General features: G+C 37.6%; 2 protein-coding genes across 4 annotated transcripts; one reads left to right on the top strand and one right to left on the bottom strand.

Moving 5' to 3' along the window:
• Positions 1-765: 765 nt before the first annotated feature.
• LOC129722999 (probable lysine-specific demethylase 4B) lies at positions 766-16,958 on the bottom strand. Of its 3 annotated transcripts, XM_055676913.1 has the most exons (6): positions 16,758-16,958; positions 15,028-15,304; positions 6,253-6,434; positions 6,056-6,179; positions 3,413-5,984; positions 766-1,455 (listed from the first exon to the last, which is right to left on the bottom strand). In XM_055676913.1, the coding sequence occupies exons 2-6, from the start codon at positions 15,148-15,150 to the stop codon at positions 1,442-1,444; spliced, it is 3,015 nt and encodes a 1,004-aa protein (XP_055532888.1). In that variant the 5' UTR covers positions 15,151-15,304; positions 16,758-16,958; the 3' UTR covers positions 766-1,441. The 3 variants fall into 3 exon arrangements, with proteins under 3 accessions (XP_055532888.1, XP_055532886.1, XP_055532887.1); XM_055676911.1 differs by lacking the exon at positions 766-1,455 and having other exon boundaries at positions 2,745-5,984; XM_055676912.1 differs by lacking the exons at positions 766-1,455; positions 16,758-16,958 and adding an exon at positions 16,502-16,713 and having other exon boundaries at positions 2,745-5,984.
• Positions 16,959-26,311: 9,353 nt separating this feature from the next.
• On the top strand, positions 26,312-27,996 carry LOC129723012 (zinc finger protein 879-like). Its single transcript, XM_055676932.1, has 5 exons — positions 26,312-26,546; positions 26,677-27,465; positions 27,525-27,670; positions 27,732-27,897; positions 27,955-27,996. The coding sequence occupies exons 1-5, from the start codon at positions 26,412-26,414 to the stop codon at positions 27,979-27,981; spliced, it is 1,263 nt and encodes a 420-aa protein (XP_055532907.1). The 5' UTR covers positions 26,312-26,411; the 3' UTR covers positions 27,982-27,996.

Genomic DNA, 27,996 nt, shown 5'->3' with positions numbered 1-27,996 from the left:
GAAAAAAATATGCACAGAATCAGAAGAACTCATTTTTGGACTTTACTTTCTCTGTAAAACGCATTAGCAATCGAATATCTCATGTCGTATGTGTGAAGAGTTTTTTTTTAAACTAGGTCAATTAGAAAGGGATAAATAATAAAAAGAACCTAAACAGTCAGTTTTTTTTTACGCGGGGATACGTACCTCGTAAAAAACCCGCGTTAATTCGAAAATCCGCGTAAAAAAACCGCGCTAATTCAAAAATCCGCGTAAAAAAAACCGCGTTAATTAAAAAATCCGCGTTCAAGTCCAGCAAGAAGGGCTTTAGAAAAAACCCGAGACGCTCTAGAACCAGTATTAAAAATTGTCCTCTTTGATGGTCATTCCGGATCTTTCGGTGGGCGGAGAGTATTTTTTGGACTTAGTCTTTTTCTAGATAAACACTTAAACGTTTCTGGTTCCAAACCCACGTTAATCGGAAATCCGCGAAAATTTTTTTGAATTAGCGCGGTATCGCGTAAAAAAAACCGCGTTAATTCAAAATTCCGCGTAAAAAAACCGCGTTAATTCAAAAATCCGCGTAAAAAAAACAGCGTTGATTCAAAAATCCGCGTAAAAAACCTCGTAAAAAACCCGCGTATAAAAAACCCGCGTATAAAAAAACCGCGAAACGATTTTGCTGTGTATCAAATTATGTGTCAATTTACTCGTATCAAATTGAAGCGTTTGAGTGGTTTAGTAACATGATTTCGAAGTTTTTGTGCCAAAAAAATAGTCACATACTGCATTTCTACTTGTCACTTTTATTATTCACATTTTTTACTGCTCCGACCATAACGTGATATATTAACGGTTTTAGTAACTACCTATAACTATGCTGAGTTGTGTTAGGTCTTATGAAAAGGGTAAGCATGTGTGCACACTTTCGTACGACGTATTTCAAACTTCCAGATAGCATTCCCAGTAAGACTAAGGGAAATTGCGATGCAAGTTCTATACATTTACAATGTAAAGACATGTTACAGTACCAATGAAAAAATAATATCATAAGATTGTGTTGCTAATTTTTGGTAATGGCTAAACCTATAATGCGGGTATAAATATGGTTTTTATATTCGTTATTAATTAGCTGTGTCGTGTTTATTCTCTCAAACGTTCATTCTGGAATGTACAAGTTAAAATTTCAATTTAAGCACTCATACCATACATGCGTGTGTTTATGCTAGTGATCACGCCAATAAACTAAAATAAAATGTTCTAAAACATCCACGTTTGCTGAATTTTAGGTGCCAATCAGAAAAAAAACACCAGAACCATTTTAAGTAGCGTAAACTGAGCATTAGACTAAATCAGATGAGCAGCATTTACGATTTTTTCTAGATCTGGACCGGCCGGTCTCGCTCAAATCCTTTCGACGACGCGTGCTTCCTGCTCGGTATCCGCCGAAGTTCCGCCTTGGTCAGGACAGTACATCTATAAGTAGAAAAGGTGAAACGCAGCAAACGACACGCGAAATGCGGAAAAACGCGCGCGCGCCCAACGCCACCGGATGGAGAAAAAGAATTGGAAATGTGAGCATTTTACTTCCGGCAATCTACACCGCGATAGCGCAGAGCAGTCCGGCTGTGGTGATGAGTAGCGATCAAATACCGGTTACTGAGTGTTTATGATTAGGAACGCACAAGCAAGATAGAATGAAGCGTTGGAAAAGTAAACATCTAAGATAGATTGAGACAACGAAAAACACAAATTATGTAACAAAATTTACCATATAAAATTATGAGTACCTATGGCTTCTCACAGTCACCTTGCCTAAAAAATCTGTGGTGAAAAATTAGGTAAGGTGACTGTGCGAATATGTAGGAGATAAAGGGGCTCACTTCACGGTGAGATGACAACCGTAATAGGCACGGTGAAAGTGATTCCCATTTGATTTGCACGCGTCTTTTTTCACCGTGAGATTTTTTCACTTTGTTCTCACCGTGAGGTGACATCCGTAATAAGCCCCAAAGTGATAAAAAAGGTTTCATAAAGACAAAATAACACATCAAATAGAGGTATGAATACGAATACACTTACTATGCGTCTACATTTTTTACGATTGCAAATAAACCTATCCTGCAGTATTAATTGAACAATTTTATGCTAAATCAAAAATTTCACGAATTTAATGACAATGACAATCCTTGTTAACATGCAAGAGCATTGCAAAATAATAATTTTACGAAGAGTCTTGTAAAATCAGAAGAGTCCAGTAAAATCAGATACCTATATACTACTAGGAAGCTAAACTCGAATAAAAAACACCTAAGGAATTAGTATCTTTAGGAAACAAATTCTTAGGATCATATTTTTCGATGCAAAGCTTGAATGTCTTGATATCACAACTCGAATATTTTTCTAAAAATGAAATTGACGGCGAAGATTGGCGACCTAAATATCGGTCACCTAATTCTAATACATCTCACCTTACAACTACCTGTTCTTGAGCTATATTTTAATAAATAATCTGATAAAATAGAAAATAATATTTCATGTAACAGTAATACAAACTGTGTAAACCTTTCGTTTTACAAGTATTCTAAGCTTATTTATTATAAAAAAAAACAGATATTTTTTAATTCATAGGACAACTACTACAAAACCAAGAAAAATACATCACTCTTAGAAACAAACCGAAAAACACACTCAACAAAAACAGAAAAAGACACCTAAATAAATGGGGTTTTCTCAAATAATAACAAAAGAAACGAAAACGGAAATATAATTCACATAATACGTTTTATATTAAAACAAGACGAAAGAAATACTATTTCACAAGAGTGGACAGTGCTGGGGGGTGGCACTTCCAGTTTAAGCACGCATACATCCTCTTCTTTCAGCGAAAAAACGTTCATTTACACGGTATGAGCCAACAGTGCTCAAAGTATCGATCAATTTAACTATATGTATGATAATTTACACATCTTTCTCAGTTCTTTTAATCACGATAATATATAGTAATTTCTTTCATCGAAAGAAAACTTAATATTAAAAAAAGGCTAAAGCGCGGAGTTCAGGAAGAAAATAATGTCGAAAATAAGGTGAAGATCTAAGTCATGACCTAAAATTTAGAAAACTAAAAAAAAAAAATAAAACCGTTTTTACCGAACGGTACAGGCAGCGAATATCTAGTGACTCGGAGATGAGTGATGGTGGGCTGGGGATGCTGTGAAATTTGCGCCGGGATGCGAAAAAAACACTGATAAAAACGAACGCTTAAAACACTACGAGCTCTAATGGTTAAATTCTACTATTCGTTCACTCAGAAAACCGTTCTGATTGGTACTAGTGTTCGGCCAAATGAAGCCGGTGCCGACAGCGCTAATGACAGCGGCGGGTTGCATCTGCTGTGGATGCTGCTGGTCGAGTTGGTTATGGCGGTGATTACCGTTTACTAACAGCATCGCAGCAATTTCACTCTCCATCGGTAGGGTGTTGGAGGTGTGAATACTGTCAACTATGGTAGGCTTCTCGTAGACAACCGTCTGCTGGTAAGGACCGGGAATTTCGTTTCCAGATATGTCGAAATATCGAAACTGTTCTTCCTCGGGGAACGGTTCTAACGATTCCGTCAATTGGTTCAGTTGCACTAGCTGTTGTGCGGGAGGTGGTTGTTCCATTGTTTGTGGCTGGAGGAAATAATCTGGTTGCTGGTATTGAATGTTCAGCACATTGTTGGGTGGGACAGCAATGATTGGAGCCACCGGTTGCAAAGTGTGCAGTTTAATTTCATTTTCTTGTGGCTTTGGCTGTTGACGGATAACAATCTGAATACTACCCGCCGAGGTCTCAAAAGTTCGACAGCTGTTAGCCATTGGGTTATCAGTCAAGGCTGGTAGTGGCCGCTCATGCGGCTGCAATAAAGTCGGCATTGCTAGTAATTCTGCTGTCCGTTCTACATTCTGCAACTTCTCCGATCGTACAGCTTTCGTTGGCGGTTTTGTAATTACCGGAGCTACGAAGGGTTGTACTTTGTTACTGTTAGTCTCAATGAAAGCATTGAATGCACTCATATAATCCATTCGCTGTTTTATGGGAGTCGGAGGTTTGGGAATCTTGACTGGAGGAGGAACATAATCAGATGGTCGATGAGGAAGATTCTGTGCCGCAGTTGCTTTGCCAGAATTTATTTGTACTGGAAGGGACGGCTGACATGAAGTCGTTACAGTTCGAGAGTTATACGAGGGATGACTCTTTACTTCACTCGCATCAATTTTCGTCACCACCAAATGTGGAATACTGCTGATTTTCTTCGCCAGTCCACTATCGATCAACTGTGGCGTAGCTGGTTTCCCATTAACCACCCCATCGCTAATCAGTTCCCGTTTAATGCCATTGCCCGGTTTATCTATCACAGTCAAAGTTGTCGATGATGGTATCGGCAAACTGAGTTTACCAACAGGCGTTACTGCTTTGCCTTCACATTTGCTAGTGCTGCTGCTACCGTCCACATCAGTATCACCATTGCCATGCACCCCCCCGGCACCGGGCTTCTTGAGATGGGGAATCTTACCTTCAAACTTTTTGTTATGCTCCAGCATTTTCAACTGCGGCGGCAATTCCTTCATCAGCTGATTTTTCATCTTTTTCAAAGCTGATGTTCCATTTTGCGATTTTTTCGAAGGAGTTCGCTTTTCTTTGGTCATTCGTTCCTTTATTCGTTCCATCGCCTTCCGTTTCGATTCCGTTTGACGTTGTTCTTTCTTCTCCATTCGCTCTCGTTCTTTTTTCTCCTTTCGCTCTTCTTGTTTCCGCTTCCGTAATTCTTCCCGACGTTTTTTCTCCTCTTCACGATTTTTTCGTTTTTCTTCCAGTTTAACCCTTCGCTCTATACGTTTTTTCTCCCGTTCAGCCTTCGCCGCCTTTTGTTCCTGCGAGAGCCTCTTTCTCGGTGAGCCAGTTTTGCGAGTTCTTCCGTGCGATGAGTACCAATCATCATCATAATCGCTTCCTGCGCGTTTCCTCTTCTTTCGCTTTTTACTCTTGGAACTAAATTCTTCATCCTCGTCATCGTCGGAATCGAACGGATCGTAAGATGTAGATTTGAAACTGTCAGATGTGGTATCAGATTTGCTGAGCGACTTGCCGACATCTTCCTCATCAAACTCTTCCTCCGGTTCATCCCCTACTGTGAGCGCCCCACTAAGGACCATCTTTACATCGTCTGGGATATGGGGATTGTTTTGGATATCGTTCAAATCCAGATCTGGATTTTTCTCCTTAAACGACATTTTTCGTATGTTGATAGCAGCCATATTACATGCCTTTTTCATTGGTGTTTTTTCGCCATCCTCCGTAAAAGATTCGATGCCTTCATCTTTTTCATTATCTATAAACCGTGGCGGAGGACCGACGATGTGTGTCGAATCCTCTGGGTGTGGTCCGAAATCGGTTCCATTTATCCATGCATCATATTTATCCGGCTGAAACCGTTGTACAAACGTGTCCATTGAGATCTTTACCATGTCCGAACTGCAATAGCACTGGGTGGCTCGTTTACCATATTCGATCCACCGTTCGAGCGCAAAGTTAGTCGATTCGGCACAGTTAAAACCGTGGTTGAATCCGGCATGATAACCAAACGGGAAAGTGATCATAATTTCATTCTCCTCCTGCGTTATCTTATCGAACGGGATGTTATGTTGCTTTAGAATCTGCGGACTTATGAGCGTCATCTTGTGCCTTAGATAGGCCGCACACGTTTGAAAGCTTGCTGGAAAGCAACTGTTGGCTAACTTCTCCAGTTTACGACCGTGTTCTGGTGGTACAGCGTACCACGTTTTAGGAGCACCGAAATGCAGATAGTTAATCGAGTACAGGTCCATGTCTTCTGTGTGCCATGCAAACGTAGTTTTCCACATTCCAAAGTAAAGATAAGCCGTGTTCACCCCATCGATGGAGATACCGTAATCCTGATTGACGAAATCAAGTATCGTTCCAAGACGATTGATGTTCCAGACCTGAAAGCGTGCAAAAAATAAAACGATTCTTCAGTACCGTCAAAATAAATTGTAAAGCATGAATAACTTACATTGCAATCATCGTCGGTAATACTGCCACACACATCGGCACCATAGATTGGGGCCACATACGTAATATTCTTCCAGTATTTGCGTTCTAAATCTTCGAAGTCGAAGTGCTTCGGAGTAGCATATCTTAGTGAAGTAGAAAAAATAAAATGATTATAGCAAACAATTACAGAACGTCAAGTTTCGATGCCGCGCATACCTTTCCGTGTTGGCCAGCTCCGAGAACTGTTTCACCGTGAGAGGATTCTTTTGAATATTGATCTGCTGGTACAGTCCCTGTTTACCCGCAACGACCTGACAAATCGGAGCAGGAATCGTCAGGTTCAAACCATCCAGGTCGTAGCCAGCTTTGCGTGGTTTCCATTCGGGTGGTGGGATAATCTACGACAAAAAGGAAAAAGTTGCAAATATTAGTATGAGGCAGATTGTTGCTGTGGTATCCTAATAATATGATCCCGCTTTCGAGCTCATCAATTGGGAAATTAAGAACTTTTTTTACATCCAGCCTATTTAATAGTTATTGATTGTTTGTCTAACAAAACTAGTGTATTGGAAGTATCCTACTTTTATTGTCATAATATAACTTTACCACATCTCGATAAAATAGATCTCAGGTAGATACCAGTTACTTAGTATTCATAGAGAGACTGATACCTTAGGAAACGCACGAGACAGCAAAACTTGAAAATTATCTTGCACTCATAGGCAAGATTCTCATAAGTTTTAGTCGTTTTGTAATAGAATGTCAATTGATTGAGACTCCTTACATTTCGAATACGCTTTTCTTCCAAGACATCAACTTGATATATGCCTACGCAATGCTGTTGACTACACCAAACCGCAACACGAACGCTCTTTAGCTGAAACTCAATTATAAAAGTATTTTTCCTGTCCAATCAGTACGTACATATGTCAAAAAAAACTACAAGTCATTTAAAAATTTCCAACAATTAGTGAATAATTAAAACTCGTTTCTGTAGAGGAAAACTTGAAACCATTCTAAAAACATATGTTTCCCTGTTACCGTTTTATATTGATAGATTGTAACCAGTACAAAGACAGAGTCCAACGTCAATACCAATCTAATCTACAACCGTCCTTACCATATTGAACATGGCTGAAGCTGCTACTAAAATTGAACATGTTTACACATCTTCGAAAAGAAAATTCAACCTGAATCTGAAAGGCAGAAAAATGACCTAACGGAATCCAACGTGTTTAGTCAATGCAATCAAACTGTAATGAATCGTTAATGTGTTACTAGGCCTCGCTGACTAATGCTTGGGGGGAAAATGCGCACTGCGCAGCTTTTGCCTAGGCTATACATTTTACTATCCAGAGCAGAGAGAAGATTGTTTGATTTGTGTGCCCCACATGAACAGGTAATTCTTCTTATTAGTAATTCTTTTAATCAATACATACGAACGGTTGGAGAAACCAAACATGATCAACTAATTTTAAAAGTTAAAATTGACGATCCAATGAAACCATCCAAATTAAGAAAAAATCATAATGTAAAACAATAAAAAAATGCAAAAGTTTATCAAAACAAAACAAAAAGTGAAGCAACAACAACTCTTGAATTCAAGTAAAATAAACAAACCAATTTTTGTCCCATTCCAGATTGTTCACTAATACACAAAAAAAACCTTTTTTTACCGGTCACATACACTGTGACGTAAAAAGCGTCGGCAACAGTTCACCGCATGTAAACAAAGCAAGCTAGTGTTGGTGTTGGCTGCCGCACGCAGCATAACTGTCAGAATCAGCTGTTCGCCGCACTACACCATTTTCCAATGTAAAAGTACTCCATTTTAGGTCCAATCTGGTGTTAACGTGACAATTCGGTCTTCGCGAATGGCTGATTGTATGAAGGTCAAACTCTAAATAAAAACCAATGACTTACACAGGACGTACCAGTTTAATTTCTCTTATACATTATCGACTTCCCTATCTGCATCATGGCGTCACAGTTCCCATTCAAATACAAAAACCCCGTTGTACAACGGCTGTTCGGGTGCAAGAAGTGAGAGAAACGTACTGTGTGTACAAAACACCATGAAAAATACGTCGCCATAGTATCTTCCAACCGGAGAAGCTCTCGCAGCGCAGTGTAGCTAGTCAATGGATGGAAGCGCAAAGATGATAGCAAAAACAGGTTGATAAACAAACGTACGCCTGCTGCCGGACCATGTGCTTGTTCGGAAATGTTCGTGTCTCTGCTTTTGTTGTTCGTTCGTGATGAGACGCTACCGCTTCGGATGTTTTGTAACAATCAGGCTGTGTGTGGGTGGCATTGTGGCGAACAAATCAAAGCAGACAACGGATAAATGAGCTGATGAAGCAAATCAGCGGACGCGAGCTGCGCATAATCACAGCAATCAAGCTCTGTCGAGACCCGTCGAATCCTATCCTTCGACCCTAATGTTAGGCAGAGTTGCCAAAAGGGCGGGTTTTTTAATCATCATTAGTTGCCAGTTATTTTTGTGCTTCTACTTATTCTTGGTATGGTCATTAGACAAATACACACAAAAACACGTTGTTGTAGTTGAGACAATAAAAATTTCACAAAAAATATGGAGAAAAACTACCGCTACATAATTTTGTGTACGTTACATGTATAGAATTTGTTCATGAATAAGCCGTTTTTAATTTTTGTGCCGTTTCCAATTTAAACCGATCTCTTGGCTGAGAAAAGGCAAAAACCAGCAAGGTCCTTAACCAGAAAATGCGGCATTTCTAATTGTTTGGAAAGATATAATTTTTCTGAACGAATTATTATCAACATTAATTCTCGATCGCTCTGAGAGTAGGTTAACCAGTACCTACATTTGCCACTGTAACCAAATCTCGAGTAAAACTGCTTTGTAAACAGAGAGTAAATGTCAGATCGTCGCTCTCTGTTCACGAAGTTTAGCTCGACCTTGGAGCTCTACGAGTGTCTGCTCAATTGTGCCTAGGGATCACTCCAACGAGTAGCATTTCGGTTTTCTTTTTGCAGTAAGGAAAGCATTTCGTCTCTGAGCTCTTTTTTTCTGAAGGACAATTGTTTCTAGTATGATCCTCTCTGTGAGCTCTGAAATACGGTCAGAGCCCTTCATTCTACATGAAGTAAAAGTTAATTGATAAGTGACAATCACCAAAAGAAATTAAATATAAAATGGCATTATTTATTTATACAGATCATTAACCTAAATACTTCGTCAGTTGTCCAAATAATAACAGGTTTTGTTGCGTATTGGTGGTGTAAATAAAAATAAATAAAAACTACACGCTACCATTGAAACGTGTTGTCATTTTCAGCGGAGGCACTCCACGGAATATATCAATGTATACATTTGCGATCAATATTTCCCAGATTAAACTCAGATATCCATGGTGCCGAATATCATGAGAATAGTCCCAAACCGTGACATTTTCTCCGCGGTGTTGGTAGTACATGTCGATTCCGTGCTTCCTCGTCGCTTCTTCTTCACACGCCTAATCATCGTTTATTATTAAACAGTCTGAAATTCGATGCGTCTAGCCAAACAACTCGCTTCTTTGATTGTTTTGTGTGTCATGTTGCGAAGTCCAGGATTTTCAAACATTGTTCACCAATTTGTCGACAAATGGTTTGTTGGAAAATTGACGGATCTAACCTTTCTTGCGATGCAAAGATGTCATTACAAGTAACAATTTTAGTATTACAGTGCTTTTTCGATTTTATCACGGTCAAAAAAAAATTTACCGTGAATTTGGTGAAATGAAATGAATATTTCAATTGCAATAAGTTAAATTTATTATTTTATAGCGAAAACAAAATACTTTTAAAGTTTTCTGGTCTCGACAAGAACCATATTCGCGATTACTGCCTTTTAAAAAAAATCTTCTTAAGGGGCCATCCACATACCACGTGGACAGCTTTGGGGGAGGGGGGGGGGGTTGGCTAATGTCCACGGTCCATAAAATTTTTTTAGAATTTGTATGGGCAGTTGTCCACGGATGGGGGAGGTGGTCAAAATCGTTGAAAATCTGTCCACGTGGTATGTGGATGGCCCCTAAGCGATTTCAAGCTTAAGTTACGATTTTTTTTATTTTCATATTTTTCGTCGGTCTAGTTTCGCCAAAACATCTGTGCGATGTTTTAGTTCAATAAAAAACAAATAAACAATTTTAATAGCCACAGTTTACTTTGAATTGCTGAGTCGAGGCTGATATATCTCCTAGTCACCTTTTTTTGATCGATTGTAGTACCCAACCACGCTCTGTCCTGACTGCACTGCAATCTTCTTCCTTTTTACCCTTGCCACATCTTGTTTCTTTCACAATTGAGACGAGACTTTCGTCATGTTTCTGACTGTCGTCTCTCATCTCATACAGATCCTAAGCTGACGGTACATCAGATTTCGTACTGCATTCGTGGTCAGCGAAGAACTCTTAAACCATCCTGATTCGGATGTTATATCTGGTGTTCTCCGTCAGGGCATGAACTATACAAATGAACTGCTTTTTACACAGGATCAGGATGACAGTATTGCACCCTTTCCAGCTGCACTTAACATGACAGAAACTTATGCTTTGGTGCTGTTTATTATTTCTTCAGGGAACTTGACTTGATTTCTGCCTTGGTCGTCGCTCAAACTCGTCTCATCAAAGTTTACAATGTTGGATGGTGGTACGTTCTGAAGCTCGATTGATAATTTGCCAAAAATTAACTTTAAACCTATCAACCAACAGTTGCTCATTATTCTTTGTGAGATAAGTGTGTCTTCCTCGAAATTTAAAGGCCCTCCCCATTTTATGATGGCGATAGATGACAGAATAACGAATACTGTATTTTTCAGCTACTTCCAGAAACGTCAAACTTTGTTGTTAACATCGTTAACGGCTTACTTCAGTCCGGGGCGAGTCGTCCATATGTGCAACCTGTGCATCGCACACAAGGACGCCAAGCAAAAAATATATTTCAAACGCAAAATAATGTTTACTTTTGAATAGTAACAAAGAGAATGATTTGCGTGATTAGGTGAACATGATTTTGTAACTTGTTGTGAACGATTTGGTAATAACAGTGATATGAAACTTTATGCATACAATCTTTTAATTTCCTTAGAAGTGTTAGAAGAGTTCATTTTGCTATTTGCTTATGGTTTGATTTTAAAGTCAACTTTCCTCTGAGAAAGTTTTTTTCCGACTAATTTATTTTCCGTTTGTCATGCTCAGAATGCAATTTTATGAGATTGCCGTGCGATAGATACTCCATCGACTTTTTAGAGTTGGAAACAACAAATTATCCTTTGACAGTTCGATGTTAGTAGTAGCGAATTTCTTTATTCCACTGCGTCCGGGCAAATCTGCCGAGCAATAAAAAAATGGCTTCGCGATCTACGACGCAAGTAAGAAAGAGATGTCAAATAATTGTTTACGAACTAAGCACGTGCGGTAGTGGGTTGAAGCTGACAAATTTTACAGTGCGCTTCGGGCAGTGGAGAGACTTCGGTTTCACTTTGAAAATCTTTTCTACAGCCGACAGAATCTTTTCGTCTGTTCATTATTTTGAAGTAGAATACTTTTCTCAGGATGTTCGGCTACATAGGGATGTGAAATGAAAATCAAAAAACGAAAAAAGTGAAAAATACGTCCAATTTCAAATGCTAATAAATCGGTTAGTATTCGATGGATTTCCTTCGTTTTTGTAGCAATAGATTGGAAAATCTTCTAAGATTCTTCCCAAATGATCTTCTAAGATTCTTCCCAAATGAAGATAATTGTAATTTTATTATTCAACTATTGTACTATTGAAAATAGTCAAGCCTTGTCAAAACGAAAAATTCTAACTCTGATTGGTCGTTATATGATTGCTTCCCAAGCACGGTCGACAGAATCATATACCTTGCAATTGAAAATATGCTATTTGGCCTATATAAGAGCCTATTTCAGCCGAAGCCGCTCATAATAGTTCTAGACAGCGACAACAGCAGTCATCCCTTAGTAGCAGCAGTAGCAGTGCAATGGATACCAGCGATAGCGAATAGCGGCCACAGCTGTGGCGTAGCAATGGATAGCGCACTAGTTACAGCGGATCTCAGCATCGATAGCAGCTGGGCCAGCTGATGCAAGGACAGCGGATACCAATGGCAGCGTATAGCAGCCACAACTGTGGCATGGCTACGGTTAGCGTAGCAGTTGCAGCGGGAGTGTCAGCATCGAAAGCAGCTGGGCCAGCTGATGCAGGGGCAGCGTTACCAATGGCAGCGTATAGCGGCCACAACTGTAGCATGGCTACGAATAGCGTAGCAGTTGCAGCGGGTATATCTGACCATGAAGCATTTATGCAAAAATTGAATGAAAATTGCAATTGCAACAATCGGCCTTTTTTAAGGCTACTAAATGTATTTGAAAGAGCATAATGAATGGTTATAAATAAACTGCAACTGAGGTTTGATGTTGCTGCAAATGCACAGCAGTGTGATGTTTTTTACGATTCGTTGATACTGTGCTTAACAAACGGTATATACGAAACAAATCCGATTTCAAAATGACAGACACGCAAGCAGCCGAGTTATCTTTCTTGTAAAAGTATTCTTCTTCAACCTTGCGGTCGTGGCTTTGCACACAACCCTCCTGTGATTTTTATCCAGTAATACTGCCGTTCAAGCATTGGAATATTATGGAGGATTTTATATCTGTATTGAGAAAGTCAGTCAGTTTTTTTTTGCTTTCTGGTCTAGTTGAAGTACATAGTTACTAATTACTTAATAGATAAATCGTTTACCTTAAATCTTTGTAGGGGTAAGAGGCGGAACCATAGAAAAAAAGATCCTGAGCATAAGCTCACAAACGCAAGCTTTACGTAGAACAATGAACGCTGTGACAAATTGTTTTGATTATGAATCATATCGTCAGTCGAATTCAATGTTTTGAGAAAAAAGTGTTTGAAAATTAGTCAACTTTTTATTCTATTTCCGAAGAAAGTTCAAATTTCAAGACTTCTTATTCTCATTGAACCTCTATTCTATTTTAAACAATTCTGGCAACCACATTTATTTTCGCATGACTTTTAATACGCACTAGAAAGTGTAATGAAATTTCGAAACTTTGTAAGGATATACTACTAAGTCTCAATGCTTGTTCATAGTGTTATTTAATTTTCAATGCATCACTCATAATATGAGCATGACATTCACGAAATTTATACTGATTGCAACACACATTCTGTACGGAAACGCTTGCACACTTGGAGCCTCGATTTGACGGTTCACTTGGAGTTTTCGACCTCACTCTTTGCGTCGTCACATCGTTTGTATTTAGACCTATTTACGTACGAATGTGTTAGTGACACGTGTTCAAGAAAACATAAACAAATCGCTGTTTTGTTTGCAATGTTACATCTTCAGTAGCTATAAATATATATTCACTTGAACACTTATAGTTTGTTCCGAATTCGGTTCTGAATTTTTTTTTTTTTTTTCATTCTATACCTGGAATCGGAAGAAGCTGGTTAACGGAATTGGCAAAAAGTGATAAAAAATTGGAACAACGAAATGTGATGAACTAAAGTTTGGAGCAAACAAAAGCTACCTTATACAGCTATACACGTTTACTAGTGTGCGTAGATGAATCACTTTTTAATTATAAGCGTATTAAGAGCAAGTTGTACAAGTTAAAACCCCATTTTTTCATCGTTTTTAATATTTTTTGTGATATATTTTGTTCTAAACTAGATATTAAATAAAGTTTTTATTCGTACCCAGCAGCGGAGAGAAGCTGCTGAACGTCACGGCCAAAAGTCAGATAAAAAACAAAAACAAAGTTATACGGCTTTATACGTCTGGTAATGTGCGTAGGATAAATGTCACTTATATACAGATTTTAGAATTTCAAAAATCTATATTTATAATTTTTCATTTTATTCCAGTTTAAGGTTGAGGGTAACAACTGGCGAAAAAGTTTTCTAATTTAAATTCCCTGATATTCCCTAAAATATAACATTATTTTCCCTGATATTTTTCAGCATTCAGCACAAAAAGGGACAACGTAGATTAACGCAACTCTGAAATTCCAGTGAAAAAAGTATTCAATTGGATATGAAACCGAATCGTAATGGATATGAAACCGAAACCGAATCGAATGGTCCCGAATCAGCCTTTTATGCTACAAAAATCAGTTTTTTCGCTAGAGTGTCGTTTAAAAAAGAATCGCCTCTCGGTTAAAAATTATTCCCTAAATATTTTTCAGTTTTCCCTGATATTCCCTGATTTCCCTGACCAAAAAATGAATTCGCTGATTTTACAGGTTTTCGACACCCTGGATTATTTCAAATGTTTTTTTTTTTTTTTTGAAAATTATTTTTCGGTAATTGTATCACTTAGACAATATTTATGCATTTTAAGCAGAACTAATAAATACTTCACAACGATTTCTACCTCCAAATATGCCGTGCTCTAGGGTAGCTATGGCAAAGGGCGGTGCAAAATCGAACATGCTAACTTCTGCCAATTAGCAGCTGATTTCAAAAGATTGATGAATGATCAGAACGTGCCGCATTTAATCTTAACCAAGTCACAATGCTCAGATTTTTGATTATCCTTAACAGCATCGTCAAAATAAATTCACACCAATACTATAACGCGGTTTGCTCCATACAGTGTATGTTCATATGCAGGTGGCATCGTTTGCTAGTATTGTTCACATATGGTTTGTTTTGAAACGTTTTGTTTTGCATTTGCAATTCGCATTGTGATTACAATAACTAAGCTAATCGCGCCCGTTTGGGGTAATTCTAAATATCTAGTAAGTTAAAATGACTAATTTTGTTGACTAACTTTCCAGGGTGGTTTTTGAGCTTCGCATAGAAATTCCGCAGCCAGTTAAATCATTTTCGCATCACTAAATTTTCAACTTATAATACAATTTAATATGTTGTATTACCTAGTTTAAGTTGAAAATGTTTTTCGAAATATTATTTTAATTTCAAGTTAAAACAGCTTACCTTTGCCAATCCAGCACGATGAGCTCCTAAAGACTCGATGTGTTGGATGTATTTGGGGAAATCCTTGAATTCTTCCCAGGTTGGGCGAAACACTTGTATCTTTATTTTCGGGTCCTCACCCATTTTTGTACGTTTACGCGAGTTGTGGGCTGGTGTGGAACGTAACCGATTTGTCCACTATCTGCTCAACAATGTACACTTCACTGAATCACTGCCACCAAACACAGTTCTGGTCAAATGAAACACGCTACACACTATTCGTACGCACCGCCCGGTTCTGTAAAGAGAGAGAGGGATATGATTATGCTGTTATGCTTCAGAGCATCGTGTCGGTACGTGGAAGCATTAAATTGATGGAAAATGGCTGCTGATGCTGCCGTGTCTCTGTCGAAAAAAACGGTGTAAGAGGAAGCGCAGAATAACGATGTACCCTGATTGCTCTGCGTGGTCAGTGTATAAGTGAATACAGGTTTTAATTTGGGAATGGGACGAAATGGAAGAATAAATCTTAAACATGGAAATCGAACACATTTAACTATGCGACTGCCGTACTAGAGAACAGTTTCTTTATGCGACCTGTCCAGTTTTGTTTGAAGGATGCTGTTAGAAAAATGCGTTGAAAATTTATTTGAAACACACATACATTATGCTATGTGTACCTGTTATTTACAAATGGGAATTACGTTAGCATATATGGAAAACTTCCATACATGTAGGTAATCAAATATAGAGTGCATGTCGTGTGAACATCTTATTCTTTTAGAACTAGTAAACATTATTTTAAAAACAACCTTCTAATAAGTTGAAGTCTGATGAAACACAAACGTCAAATTTTGCAGTGTTTTAGCATGGTTCCATGTTGATCCCATTTTTCCTCATATTGCGCAATACAAAGCCAACATTCACATTTCGTCCGCCTTTGCATCATTCAATTTAATGTTTTTCTTCTCCATAGTACTTCTCATAATTTTGCGATTCTACCTGATTGATAAGTTTTAACCTTCCAAAGTTAAAATTTTAGCAAAGTAACATAATTTGCATCATAACTAATTGCTAAAATCTGAATTATGTTTATTAAAATTGTTTCCAATAAGTATGAGCATAATTTTTATTAAATGATAAGTTGCTTATTGTTCTAATAAAACAAACTTTTTTCTTGAATTTACAAAAAGTTTTGCATAAGTGACTAATTTTCAACACAACTGATAAAAGAAGCTGCATTTTAAAATTACTGGCTTATCGATACAGCTTCGGTTTAAGCTAGTAATTTAATTTAACATTTTAATATCGATCATTTATTAAGTCTCCATGATTACTGAAGCAAGGCCCACATTGCAACGCCGCGGCATTATTTGCCGTGTTTGCCTTGCTACACAAAAACACTATAGCGAGCAGTGGCCTACGTGACCAAATCGTTAAAAGATACTTTTCTCTCACCACCTCTGCACACACATTTACCGTACGTCCGTTCTACCTCTGCAAATCCTTCTAATCATAGCATATCATCTGCAAATATTCCATTTTTGTTTGCGTTTTCCATCTGAAAATCCCACAATTATCAACCCGAACTAGAAATTTTTCATCAAACTATACCGCCAACAAACTGAACGGAAAATAAAATAAACTAGGGCTCGTACAATACTCTCAAAACAACACATACACAAAATGGAGGAAACGGCAGCCTCCACAATCATAGAGAAAAAATTAAAATAACTTCTGCTTAAACACACCTTTCTCGTTAAATTAACACTACACTGCTAACTTTTATTGTTGCCGCCTATGACAACACACTTTTTTAACGTTTTGCCAACGAATTTGGCCACAAGCGACCATTTTTTCCACTGCAATAAACTTTCCCTCAGAGCCCTTCCACTGAACGATACGAGCAAGAGGACCGTCCGCGAACGATTTTTCTCTAATCTGTCGACTGAAACTGGGCAAACTGGTATCGGCCGACCAGCACACGTCTGAAGACTGCAGCCAAAAGAGGATAGCTTGCAATCGTACTGCAGAAGGGTGAGTGAGAAGGCATATAATATTGCATTTTTGTGCACAGCACATGACACTTGAGCCCAGAGATGCCAGACTTTTTTTTGGCAAGTCTGTATAATCCATAAAAATGTCTGTATAAGTCTGTATACCGCTGCGAAAAAAAGTTACCGATACATTGATACCTAATTATTTGTCGACCTGTCAGATTGTTTTGTTTTATTGCTTGTTTTGATTGTTCTTTTTCGAGTCTATCATAGTTGGTTGATTAATCGATAACTATTTTATCTTTTAAATCTAAGTAACACATAGAAGTAAGAGTCTTTCCCGTGATAAAAATCGTCGTTCGTCGTAATGTAGCTAAACTGATACATGATGGCAGAAATCTCGCGGTTATAAAAATAGTACCTTCAAGGTTTGGGACATTTTAAGCAATTCTTCAACGTTGGATATTGCTCCGAATAGAACAAACGGTCTTTTCACCAATATAACCTGCATGGCAATCGATCGAGACAATCAGCTGTTTGTTACTGGGGGCGAAACAGGCAGATTAGTGCCCACGGGGCCGATAAAAACCCCGATAGCCTGACTCGATTCCCGTTGTCATGATTTCACTCTCAAAAACGCAAGATTAATATGTTCAGCAAAGTGTTCAGTTCCTAGTTCACTTTTTCCAGCAACGGCTACAGTGACTTTTGGTTTTTGTGTTCGCTTTTTTGTGTATACTGGTAAAACCATTATGTAGAATATCAGATATCTGTGTAATATCTGTATTATACTAAATGTCTGTATAAAATCTGTAGGCTTATGCGTCTCTGTATCGCAACTAGCGAACCTATACATTAGAGAAATGACAAGGCACTCACCGTTAAGGCAACTGTCAACATCAAAACGGGTAACGGCAATGCAAAATTATACAGATCGCCCGTTTTGATGTTGACAGCTGCCTTAACGGTGAGTGTCTCGGCGTCTCTCTGATGTATAGGCTGACTAATCGCAACACAGAAAGTCTGTATAATACAGATTTGTCTGTATATCTGGCATCTCTGCTTGAGCCATTCTTCCAACCAGCATTGCCAGGTATCCAGAATTAGCTGGATTATCCAGATTTTTGAACATGTATCCAGGTAGACAGATTTGATGTCCAATTATCCAGATTTTTCATGAATGATCCAGATTTTATTTTCTCTGTTCCGCAAAAAGGTCATCACTTCAAATTTGGCGCGAAATTTAGCAATTTTGTCACCTCAAATTTTACGTACCCCAAGACTTTAATCCGAAGAATTTACCTTTCACCCCACGAAATGACTTCCAGGTTTTTTTTCCAGAATTTTTTTTGCCTTTTCCAGATTTTTTGAAAAAATGACCTGGCAACGCTGCTTCCAAAACTGGATGCGATTAAAATTATATGTGCTTCTGTTGACAGGTACATAACAGAGCGTGTGAGTGAAGAGTCCTTACCTGTTCGCTCGATCGTGCTGCTTGTGTTTTACTAAGGAGAGACATCTGGCTTCTTACTCTTCTTCATCACCCACCTCGATAATCCCTGTTGTATTTTTCGTAAGTGATGCCATTCATTAGGAAAATACTTGAATGTTTTAATGCTTTCATCAGCATTATGCACAATTCCTCCTGCAGGCGATTGATTTACCATCTGAGGGTTACCGGAGAATCTGCATATTTAATATCCCCAAAATCAAACGTGTTATCCATCAAAGATTATGATTCATTCATTGACTCATATGAATTGTACTCTCCGCACAAGCAATATGCCTGAACAGGTATGTTCCAAACTTTACCCAGACCGGATTCAAAAGTAAAAATAAGCTTACACTACACTATTTACTTCCGATATTGAGCAGCGGTATGCTGTTCTTATGCTTCACGCAAAACCGTATTAACTCCTTGCGCACTTTTAGATCTTTTGGTAATTGATATAAGTGATTATCCAAGTCGGATCTCTCACTTCACCCGTATTTGTACGGTTTGTACTTTATTTTGAATGTTCATTTGAAAATATTCTAGATTATAACAGGTAACATCATAAAAAAACATAAATCAAAACAAAGAAACATGTTGTTCAGCAACACTGCCAGCAAGCCTGATGATAAATTTTAACGCACTCGGGGTTTTCAATTTCAACCAATCAGCGAGTGGTTCCCAAAGTGGATGCAAATCTATACCCAATTGTCTCTCCTTAGGTGTTTTACTTCTATTCGATGTTTTTTTTTCTGTAATGCGAATGTACGAGGGGTAACCGAATCAACTATTTCATTACATTTCTTAGAACAGTTGGTCGGCGTGCGACCAGACCGAACCAAGCACCAAAAACATTATTTCGAGTAATCGGCGATCAAAGTTTACGCACCCCGTGTGCTTCCTGCAAGCTGCTGCAGAGAAATTTTGTTATAATACCATTATAAACCAACCCTATGGCATGAGTCGGTGGCTCGCGTAGTCAACATCTCAGTAAGCTCAGCTGTCAAAATTTGCATTGCATTTTGTTTTGCTGTGCTCGTTATCCTTGTGATTGAACGTATGAAGTAGTGTATCGCACAAAGTTTGTGGAAAATGAAGTGCATAGTACCGTCGTGCAAAAACGACTTACATAATATTTCGAAACCGAACTTTTCAAAACACCGTTTCCCAAAAATACATAACCGACGTTTGGAGTGGATCAAGTCAATAGTGGAGGCTGAAAATGATATGATGGAACAATGAATCAACTTCGAAACTGCCCGGGTGTGTTCTTTTCATTTCACTGCGGAGTCATTTAAAAATTTGGGAACCCGGAGAACGCTCACGAATACGGCAGTTCCAACGTTGTTCTGAAATAATGTTTTGAAGGACTGGTACGAATTGTGAATATCTTGTTTATGACCCTATGGTTTAATGGTTTAATTTCAATAACAGTAACCCAACTGATTCGACCACACCGACTGCATCGGCTGTACTTAACGAGCTACCAGCTGTAGCACAGCAGCCTCACGAAAAAGTTCAGAACAGTCACAATCAAAAAGAGCCATTGAAACATTCTGGAACTGTGCGGTATATAGGGGACATCACACTAAACACGACGGGCGACCAACTGTTAAAAGCAGTTCCGAAAATTAAATTACAATTTGCACGAACCCAGCACACAATGAAGCTATTGCGGGCTCAGAACAAAAGGTTGAATGATAAAGTGGAAAGTATGGAGCAATTGTTGGAAAATCTTCAAGCGAGGCAGCTAGTTGAAGATATTGAAAACAATCCATTGCAGGTGAATTTTATCTTTAAAATAAGTTGTAACTTCAAAATTAGTCTTAGTTAGTTGTAGTATAATGCATTTTTTTACTAATAAAGTTTACATTTAATTAGAGGAGCGTATATATTTGCTCATTTATCTGTACTCATATAATCTAGGAATATTTATCAAAAAATGATATATTCATGGAATTAAAATCCAGAAAGAGAGGAGATCCTTACAGCGATTCACTACGGAAATTTGCGACTACACTTCACTTTTACTCACCAAGGGCTTATAACTACGTTCGGAAGGTTTTTAGTAATACTCTTCCCCACACTCGCACAATTTCTCGATGGTATGTTAATGTGGATGGAGAACCAGGTATAAGTGGTCAAGCACTCAATGCTCTGAAAGTTAAAGCACAAGAAATGCTAGAACAAGGCAAGGAACTACTTGGGTGCTTATTGATGGATGAAATGGCTATTCGTCAACAAGTGTCATGGAATAAGCATATTCAAAGATTTGATGGCATGGTGAAACACTTTGCATTCTCAACGAACACTGATTTCAAGCGGCGGACTCGTAAAATGGGAATATTTAGAGAAGTTGAATAAGTATCAAAATGAACGGAAATTGAAATTAACTAAAAACTTAACTAACAAGCATATTCATTTCGAAAACAGTAAAATGAAAGTTATTTTGGCTGACCAAACCATAAGTGGTAGCGTCGCGTCAGCTTTGAACTTTTTAAGTTCTCGTGAGTCAGATTTTGTGGATTATGTGCATACTGCAGAATTCGTGCAATTGTTCAATAATATGTTCGATGTTTTAAATAGCATGAGTGATACAGATCAGAATTTCAAAAAGCCAATTAGTGAAGAAAATATTGATGATCTACGAGAAGCATTTGCGTTTGCGGAAAATAACATCAGAAATCTGAAGCTGCTGGATGGCACACCGATTTTGAATTCTATCTATAAGACCGGTTTTCTTGGTTTTCTGGTGGCATTTGAAACATTCCGATGTGTCTACGCGGATTACTGTCAAATTAACAACACGATTCCATCGCTATACACGTACCGCTTTAGTCAAGACCTTCTGGAAATGTTCTTCGGAGCAATCAGATCAAAAAGCGGTTCCAACAATAATCCAAATGCTGGCCAATTTCGAGCAAGTTATAAAAGAATACTGAATCAAATCGACAGTTGTGGCTCGTCGTATGGAAATTGTACAGATTTTGATATCACGCCACTTCTACATTGTTGTTACACCCCCGAAATATCTGACACTAATTTGAATCAGTCCATTCAACAAATAGCCTACCCAAAAATCCAGAATGAACTGGACCTATTCCACACTGACGATATCACTGCGTTCGCTATTAAAAGAAACATTGAGCTACTTAGCAAAAAAATAGCCCGCAAGGTTTTCTGTGAGCAATGTATTGAGTTTATAACCAATGCTGATACACTTGTGCAGATCTGGCAGCGGAATTTGAGTTTAGAGTGAGAAACAGATTTAGAATAAATACTTAGAGGTAAACATTGAAGCATCATAATATTCATTTTACAGACCCTTATTGGAACCAACAACAACGTAGATGTGGGATTGCATTTCAACAACATGGTCAGCAATGCTATTGCGCGGAACGCTGCCAATCTAGATATTCTTTTTCCTTGTAACAACGAACATCAGCTCCAAATACATCAACTGGTATCGACGAACTATCTCCACACAAGAACAGCAGATTATTCGAAGCAGACAATTCCATTCAAACCATCAAATCGCCAAAAGCTCACTAAACTAATTCTTTTTGAAGGTCACTAAGCAATCAATACATATAAAAATACTTGTAAATATTCTTGTTTTTTTTTTTTTTTTATACGCAATACACATGATTAAAACAGTCTGAGGTTCGTTGTAAACGAAATGCATTTCGAGCACGATATTTTTACTTCAAGCTGCAACCTTAATTTTTTATCTCTGCACTGATGTTCCAGCGTATTTTGTAGCTACTTGGATGCTAGCTGTACACAATTTTTCTGGTGAGTTTTTGAGCAGTATGTACTCTGTTGCTGCATTTATCTCCTTGATTGTGGTCTCCGTAGTTTTATCCATGTTCATAAGTCCGGTAGGAATCAAAATCAAGTATGTAAACGACGTTAAACTGACGCTGCAAAATAACTGCGTTGTAGGGTTGCCACCTGATAGGGACATCTAGCCCGGAGATTTTCGAAGTATCGGGAAGGGAGGGGGTATATGGTGCATTGACATGCTTGTTGTGATTTATTTCCACCACATGATCTACACTATTTATTTACTTCATTTATTTTGGCAATTCTTAACAGCCGATAGAATTCGGTGATTTTGGTGACAATGTCAGTAGAATATTTCAATGAAATTGGGTTGTTTAGCTATTCACGGATTCCTGATTTTTATACAACAGCTAAAAGAGTGTAATTTTCTGAGCGAAACGTGTTTTTAAAAAAATGTTATAGGGTAATCGCTCCATTATTCATCTCAACAGGTTGGTGCACCTATATTCATCTTATTTTTCTCATTTGTACAAAAGCTAAAAGAGTGTAATTTTCTGAGCAAAACGTGTTTTTTAAAAAATGTTATAGGGTAATCGCTCCATTATTCATCTCAACAGGTTGGTGCACCTATATTCATCTTATTTTTCTCATTTGTCCAATTTACCGTCAAATTTCCACAATTTTTTTAAAGTAAATCTATTAACTTCTCGATTCGCTCAACTGGCTTAAAGTTTTACGTTGAAAATATGGTAAAATTTGACGATAAATTGATCAAAAAGGCATGATGAAATCAATATAGGTACTGAGATGAATATAGGAGCGGTTACCCTATCATTTTCCTACGATTTTAAAATGAATAATTAAAATCGTTCTAATTTATTTCTCCAAAGGAGATTTCAACGCTGTCGAGTTTACGGCGAATCTTCATCATTTACTAATTGGGTTGTTTAGCTATATCAGTTTTTAATATTATCTGAAAGAGCTGTATTTCTAAGCAAAACTACGCATCTAAGTAAAACGTGATTTTCAAAAATTTTCTATCGTTGTCATTCAATTTTTAAATCACAAAATAAAAGTTCTCGAAATCTGCTCAAAATCGCTACAATGACAGTTCGCTCATATACCAACTGTCATTGTAGCGATTTAGAACGATTTCAATTATTCATTTAAAAATCGTAGGACAATGATAGGGTAACCGCTCCTATATTCATCTCAGTACCTATATTGATTTCATCATGCCTTTTTGATCAATTTATCGTCAAATTTTACCATATTTTCAACGTAAAACTTTCAGCCAGTTGAGCGAATCGAGAAGTTAATAGATTTACTTTCAAAAATTTGTAGAAATTTGACGGTAAATTGTACAAATGAGAAAAATAAGATGAATATAGGTGCACCAACCTGTTGAGATGAATAATGGAGCGATTACCCTATAACATTTTTTTAAAAACACGTTTTGCTCAGAAAATTACACTCTTTTAGCTGTTGTATAAAAATCAGGAATCCGTGAATAGCTAAACAACCCAATTTCATTGAAATATTCTACTGACATTGTCACCAAAATCACCGAATTCTATCGGCTGTTAAGAATTGCCAAAATAAATGAAGTAAATAAATAGTGTAGATCATGTGGTGGGAATAAATCACAACAAGCATGTCAATGCACCATATACCCCCTCCCTTCCCGATACTTCGGAAATCTCCGGGCTAGATGTCCCTATCAGGTGGCAACCCTAACGGACAACGACGAGATTTCGCATAAGTGCGAATTATGTGTGCAAATGAACTTTTAAATAATGTTCCTGTCCACAACGGAAGCAACATTTTGTTGTTTTTCTTCATCTGCTTCCAGCTGTCAAACTAATCGATGGTATTGGGAAATTATCGATAACTATCGATGGCCGTTTTAGTCATTATTTTCCATCTCTAAATTTTGAAACTGGTCTCTGTGAGATGGGACATAATAGAATCACTCTATAGAAAATAGATTAGATTTTTTATCTTATCAAATCTGATTTCGCCAGAACAGTTGTTCTTTTTTGATGAAGAAGACATTTCATGAAATCAGTTCTTCAAAAATGTGACTGATTAACAACATATTCTGTATCAGAAAAATGGTTGGTTTGATTAAAATATTGTTTTAGGAAAAGTTGTAGGTATAAAATTGCGGTTCAAGAAAAAATATATATGTGGTAACATTTTTTTGTGCCAAAACCATATCTTTTCATGTGGCATCCACGTGAATCAGGGTTATATTTCCCACCGGCCAGCCAGCTGTCATTTTGCAGATATGTCACCCAACAAACAATTCTGTTGCATCGCAGGTTTTTAACCTGTTGTTAATCCTAAATCCATTGAAGAGCAGCTTCAAAGACTGTTAATCAACAAATCTGTTTGTTTGGCACGATATCTTAGGTTTTTTGCGTGTAGAAGTTTGTACATCGATTGATGATTTCAGAGAACCTTTTCCTATCAAATTACAGTACCGAATCCGCATCCCCACAAGAGTATGTATTTTGACATATATTTTACTACAACCCGGTCGAAGCATGGGTATGGTTGTAGAACATGTTTCACAGCGGTTTTAGTTTTGTTATAAAACCAAATTTTAATTTTTCTTATTTGTTATAAAACCAAAGCCTGATGCTCCGTGATTCTGAAAGAAAATGTTTTCCATTGCTTTCTTTATCAATTGGAACTCTATTGATGGAACAGTTAGTCCACCGTAAGACAAATTACCCATGAATGACGCTAGTAGTGCTTGGTTTAAAATTGTATTCACATTTGCAGTCTTATCGCCAAGATCGGTCTGTGAGTTTCTCAGTTTAAAAGCAACCCATCCCAAAATGTAAACGAATTTTCCTTGCTCCTGGTTGCGAATGTCAGTTGTAACTGAAACTGATTTTGTGTGCTGATGACTACTATTGCTAATATTCAAGGTTGCTTATTCTGGGAAATCGTGTTGATTTACATCATCTTCGTCATTGAAGAATTTGGGAATAACATCAGCCTTGAGAAACAGGTTTGCTGTTAAAAATTCATCACGACTTCTGCATTGCTTATCTTTATCTACAGTATCCAAATTTCACTGGATTATTCCTGGATTTTTACTTAAAATAATGATTTATATCTGATAAAAAAATGAGTGCTAGTCTATCATCTTAACATCCTCTCTGCGAAATCAGGTTTTCAAGCAAGTCTTGGTTTAGCTGAAATGTACAACAAATTGGCTAAATGTGTTCCGCATTGTCTCATTTTTTATCATATGGATAATTGTTCTTCAAAATGTAAAATAACACGTATCGCAGTGAACGAAAAAAGGCAACAATATATGCTCTATTCAACAAGTCCAGTGACTTGAAGATTTACAAACTTGACCCAACATGTTAATGAAATTTTAACTGCAAGATGTATTAACCATTTCGATTAAAAACTATACACATTATGAATACAAAATATAAAGTAAATTTATTTAAAAAGTTCATAATACGGCAATGCATGAGTTTTTGGCAGTAGCTGGAGTTTATTATATAACCAAGGTATTTTGCACGACTGGTACATCGAATTTGATCTTTGTTCATAAATTCGTTATTGATATTTTGAATAATTCTAGAAAAATTCCATTGCCGTTTTCCAAAACTAATCAAATGCAAAATTGGAGAATAAACTAAAGTAGTATCAAAAGCGTATTTTCTGGTGAAATACAACGAAAATATTCCTAACACATGAAAATATCAATAACAATTAAGCATTTCCACGCCCATTTTTATTTGGGTCTTAGTTTCTAAGTATTTTGGCAACATGGTAATTTCGAAACAATCGACGATAAAACCTTAGCACGTATGAAACTGTTACAAATATATATTCAATTTGCAGAAAGATTAAAATGCGAATCAATATTTTAGAAACAAATATTTATTACACCATGAAGTTGCCTTGTTTCTGCGCTAGTAATCTGTTCGTTGTTGCACCCCTCAGATTGGAAGAATGTATTTTGTGAATAACGTCCAATGGAAACGTCATATTGTTTTGAACGGGTCGGGTGTGACTGAAACGAAACGTTAACACGAATTGAATTCAATGTTTACGCGTCTTGAATAAACCGAATTTTCTCTACAGTAGTTGCTGAGATGTATGAAGTGACAAACGCAGAAGATTCCGAACTCTGCCGGCTGTGCCTCACGGATGATGGCAGCATGTCATCAATATATAAAAGCGGTCAATTGGATTTGGTACGAATGCTGCGCGAATGCACTTCCATTCAGGTAGGTTTGTTTTGATTTTTGTTTAACCTCTTCAGTACCAGTGATATAAATGTTTACCTTGTAAACCAGTTAATTAAAAAAAAAAATAATATGATTATAGTAACACTCTTCATTCTGTATGTTTCCCCAGATTGAACCGGTCGAGGGAGTTCCCATGACAATTTGCGAGGTTTGCAAATCAAAGCTGATCATTTGCTATCAGTTTGTTCAGCAATGCAAAAAAACGGAAGCTCGTGTGCGGGAAATTTTTGCACACCATTTCGAGCTGGCAAAGAGTGTGGCTAATAAACGCACAACTCAGGAAGATCAGCAAATGATTGCTGATGAGCTAATCGAAGTGATAATACCCTGTGCAGAGACGGAGCTGAAATCGGACACATTAGTAGTACAGGCCAAAAACAATAGCAATGATTCTATAATATTTGAAATAGTTGATCAATCAAAAACTGAATCAGGAACTAAGGAGGATACTTTTATAGTCGAGGTGACGGATGCGAATAGTAACGATGGTAACGATAAGATAACTTCCGGTGGAGATGAAAATCATGCAATTTTTTCTACGGTAGAAGATGAAGAGACTAGTCTTCACAATACAGATAGTAAAAAAGATAACGGTCAGAAGATATATAAGAAACCAAAACTCAAAAAACAGTCGGACAGTCAATCCGAAGAAAAGAAAAGTGTCAAAAGAACTACCAAAAAAGAATGTCCTATTTGTGGAGTTTTGCAGCTCAATCTTAAGCAGCACATGCATGTTCATTTAGGCACTAAAAATCATGTGTGTCAGTACTGCAATAAGGCTTTCTCACAGCGAGGTAATTTGACCTGCCACCTCAATATTCACACCGGAAACAAACCACACAAGTGTACCCAGTGTGATAAAAGTTTTGGCGACCCCACTGCCCTGAAGATGCATAAGGTACTCAAGGTGTTTTTGTTATAAGCAAAATAAAATATAACAGAAAACTAATTCTCTAGGTTATCCATTCCAACGAGCTGAATTTCAAATGCGAAATCTGTGGCAAAGACTTCAAATATCGCCATTCGCTGCAGACCCACATACGCAGTCACAATGACGATCGACGGCATTCATGTACATACTGCGATATGGCGTTTGTCACAAGGTAAAATTTAACGAATTATGCATATTCCTCCGGTAAACGTACTATTGTATTTTTCATTTAGTTCTAGTTTGAAGAAACACGTTCGCAAACATACCGGAGAGCGTCCGTATAAATGTGAGCAATGTTCCAAGTGCTTCACCACCGCGGGTAATCTTCTGACGCATAGGAAAAGCCATGCCAGATCACTACGGTCTAAGAAGCAAACGGTAGCTGCGAAGCAAGGAAAGGTGCCGTAACATTTGAGTTAGAAGGTGGCAATCATGCCTAAAATATTATATTTTTAGCCTTCAAGCTGTCTACTTCAGTGTTAGGTTTCCGAAATTTCC

This window comes from Wyeomyia smithii, chromosome 2, assembly GCF_029784165.1.
Source record: "Wyeomyia smithii strain HCP4-BCI-WySm-NY-G18 chromosome 2, ASM2978416v1, whole genome shotgun sequence".
Taxonomy (NCBI): domain Eukaryota; kingdom Metazoa; phylum Arthropoda; class Insecta; order Diptera; family Culicidae; genus Wyeomyia; species Wyeomyia smithii.
The sequence above is the reverse complement of the archived record's forward strand: the minus strand, read 5'-3'. Positions and strand labels throughout refer to the sequence as shown.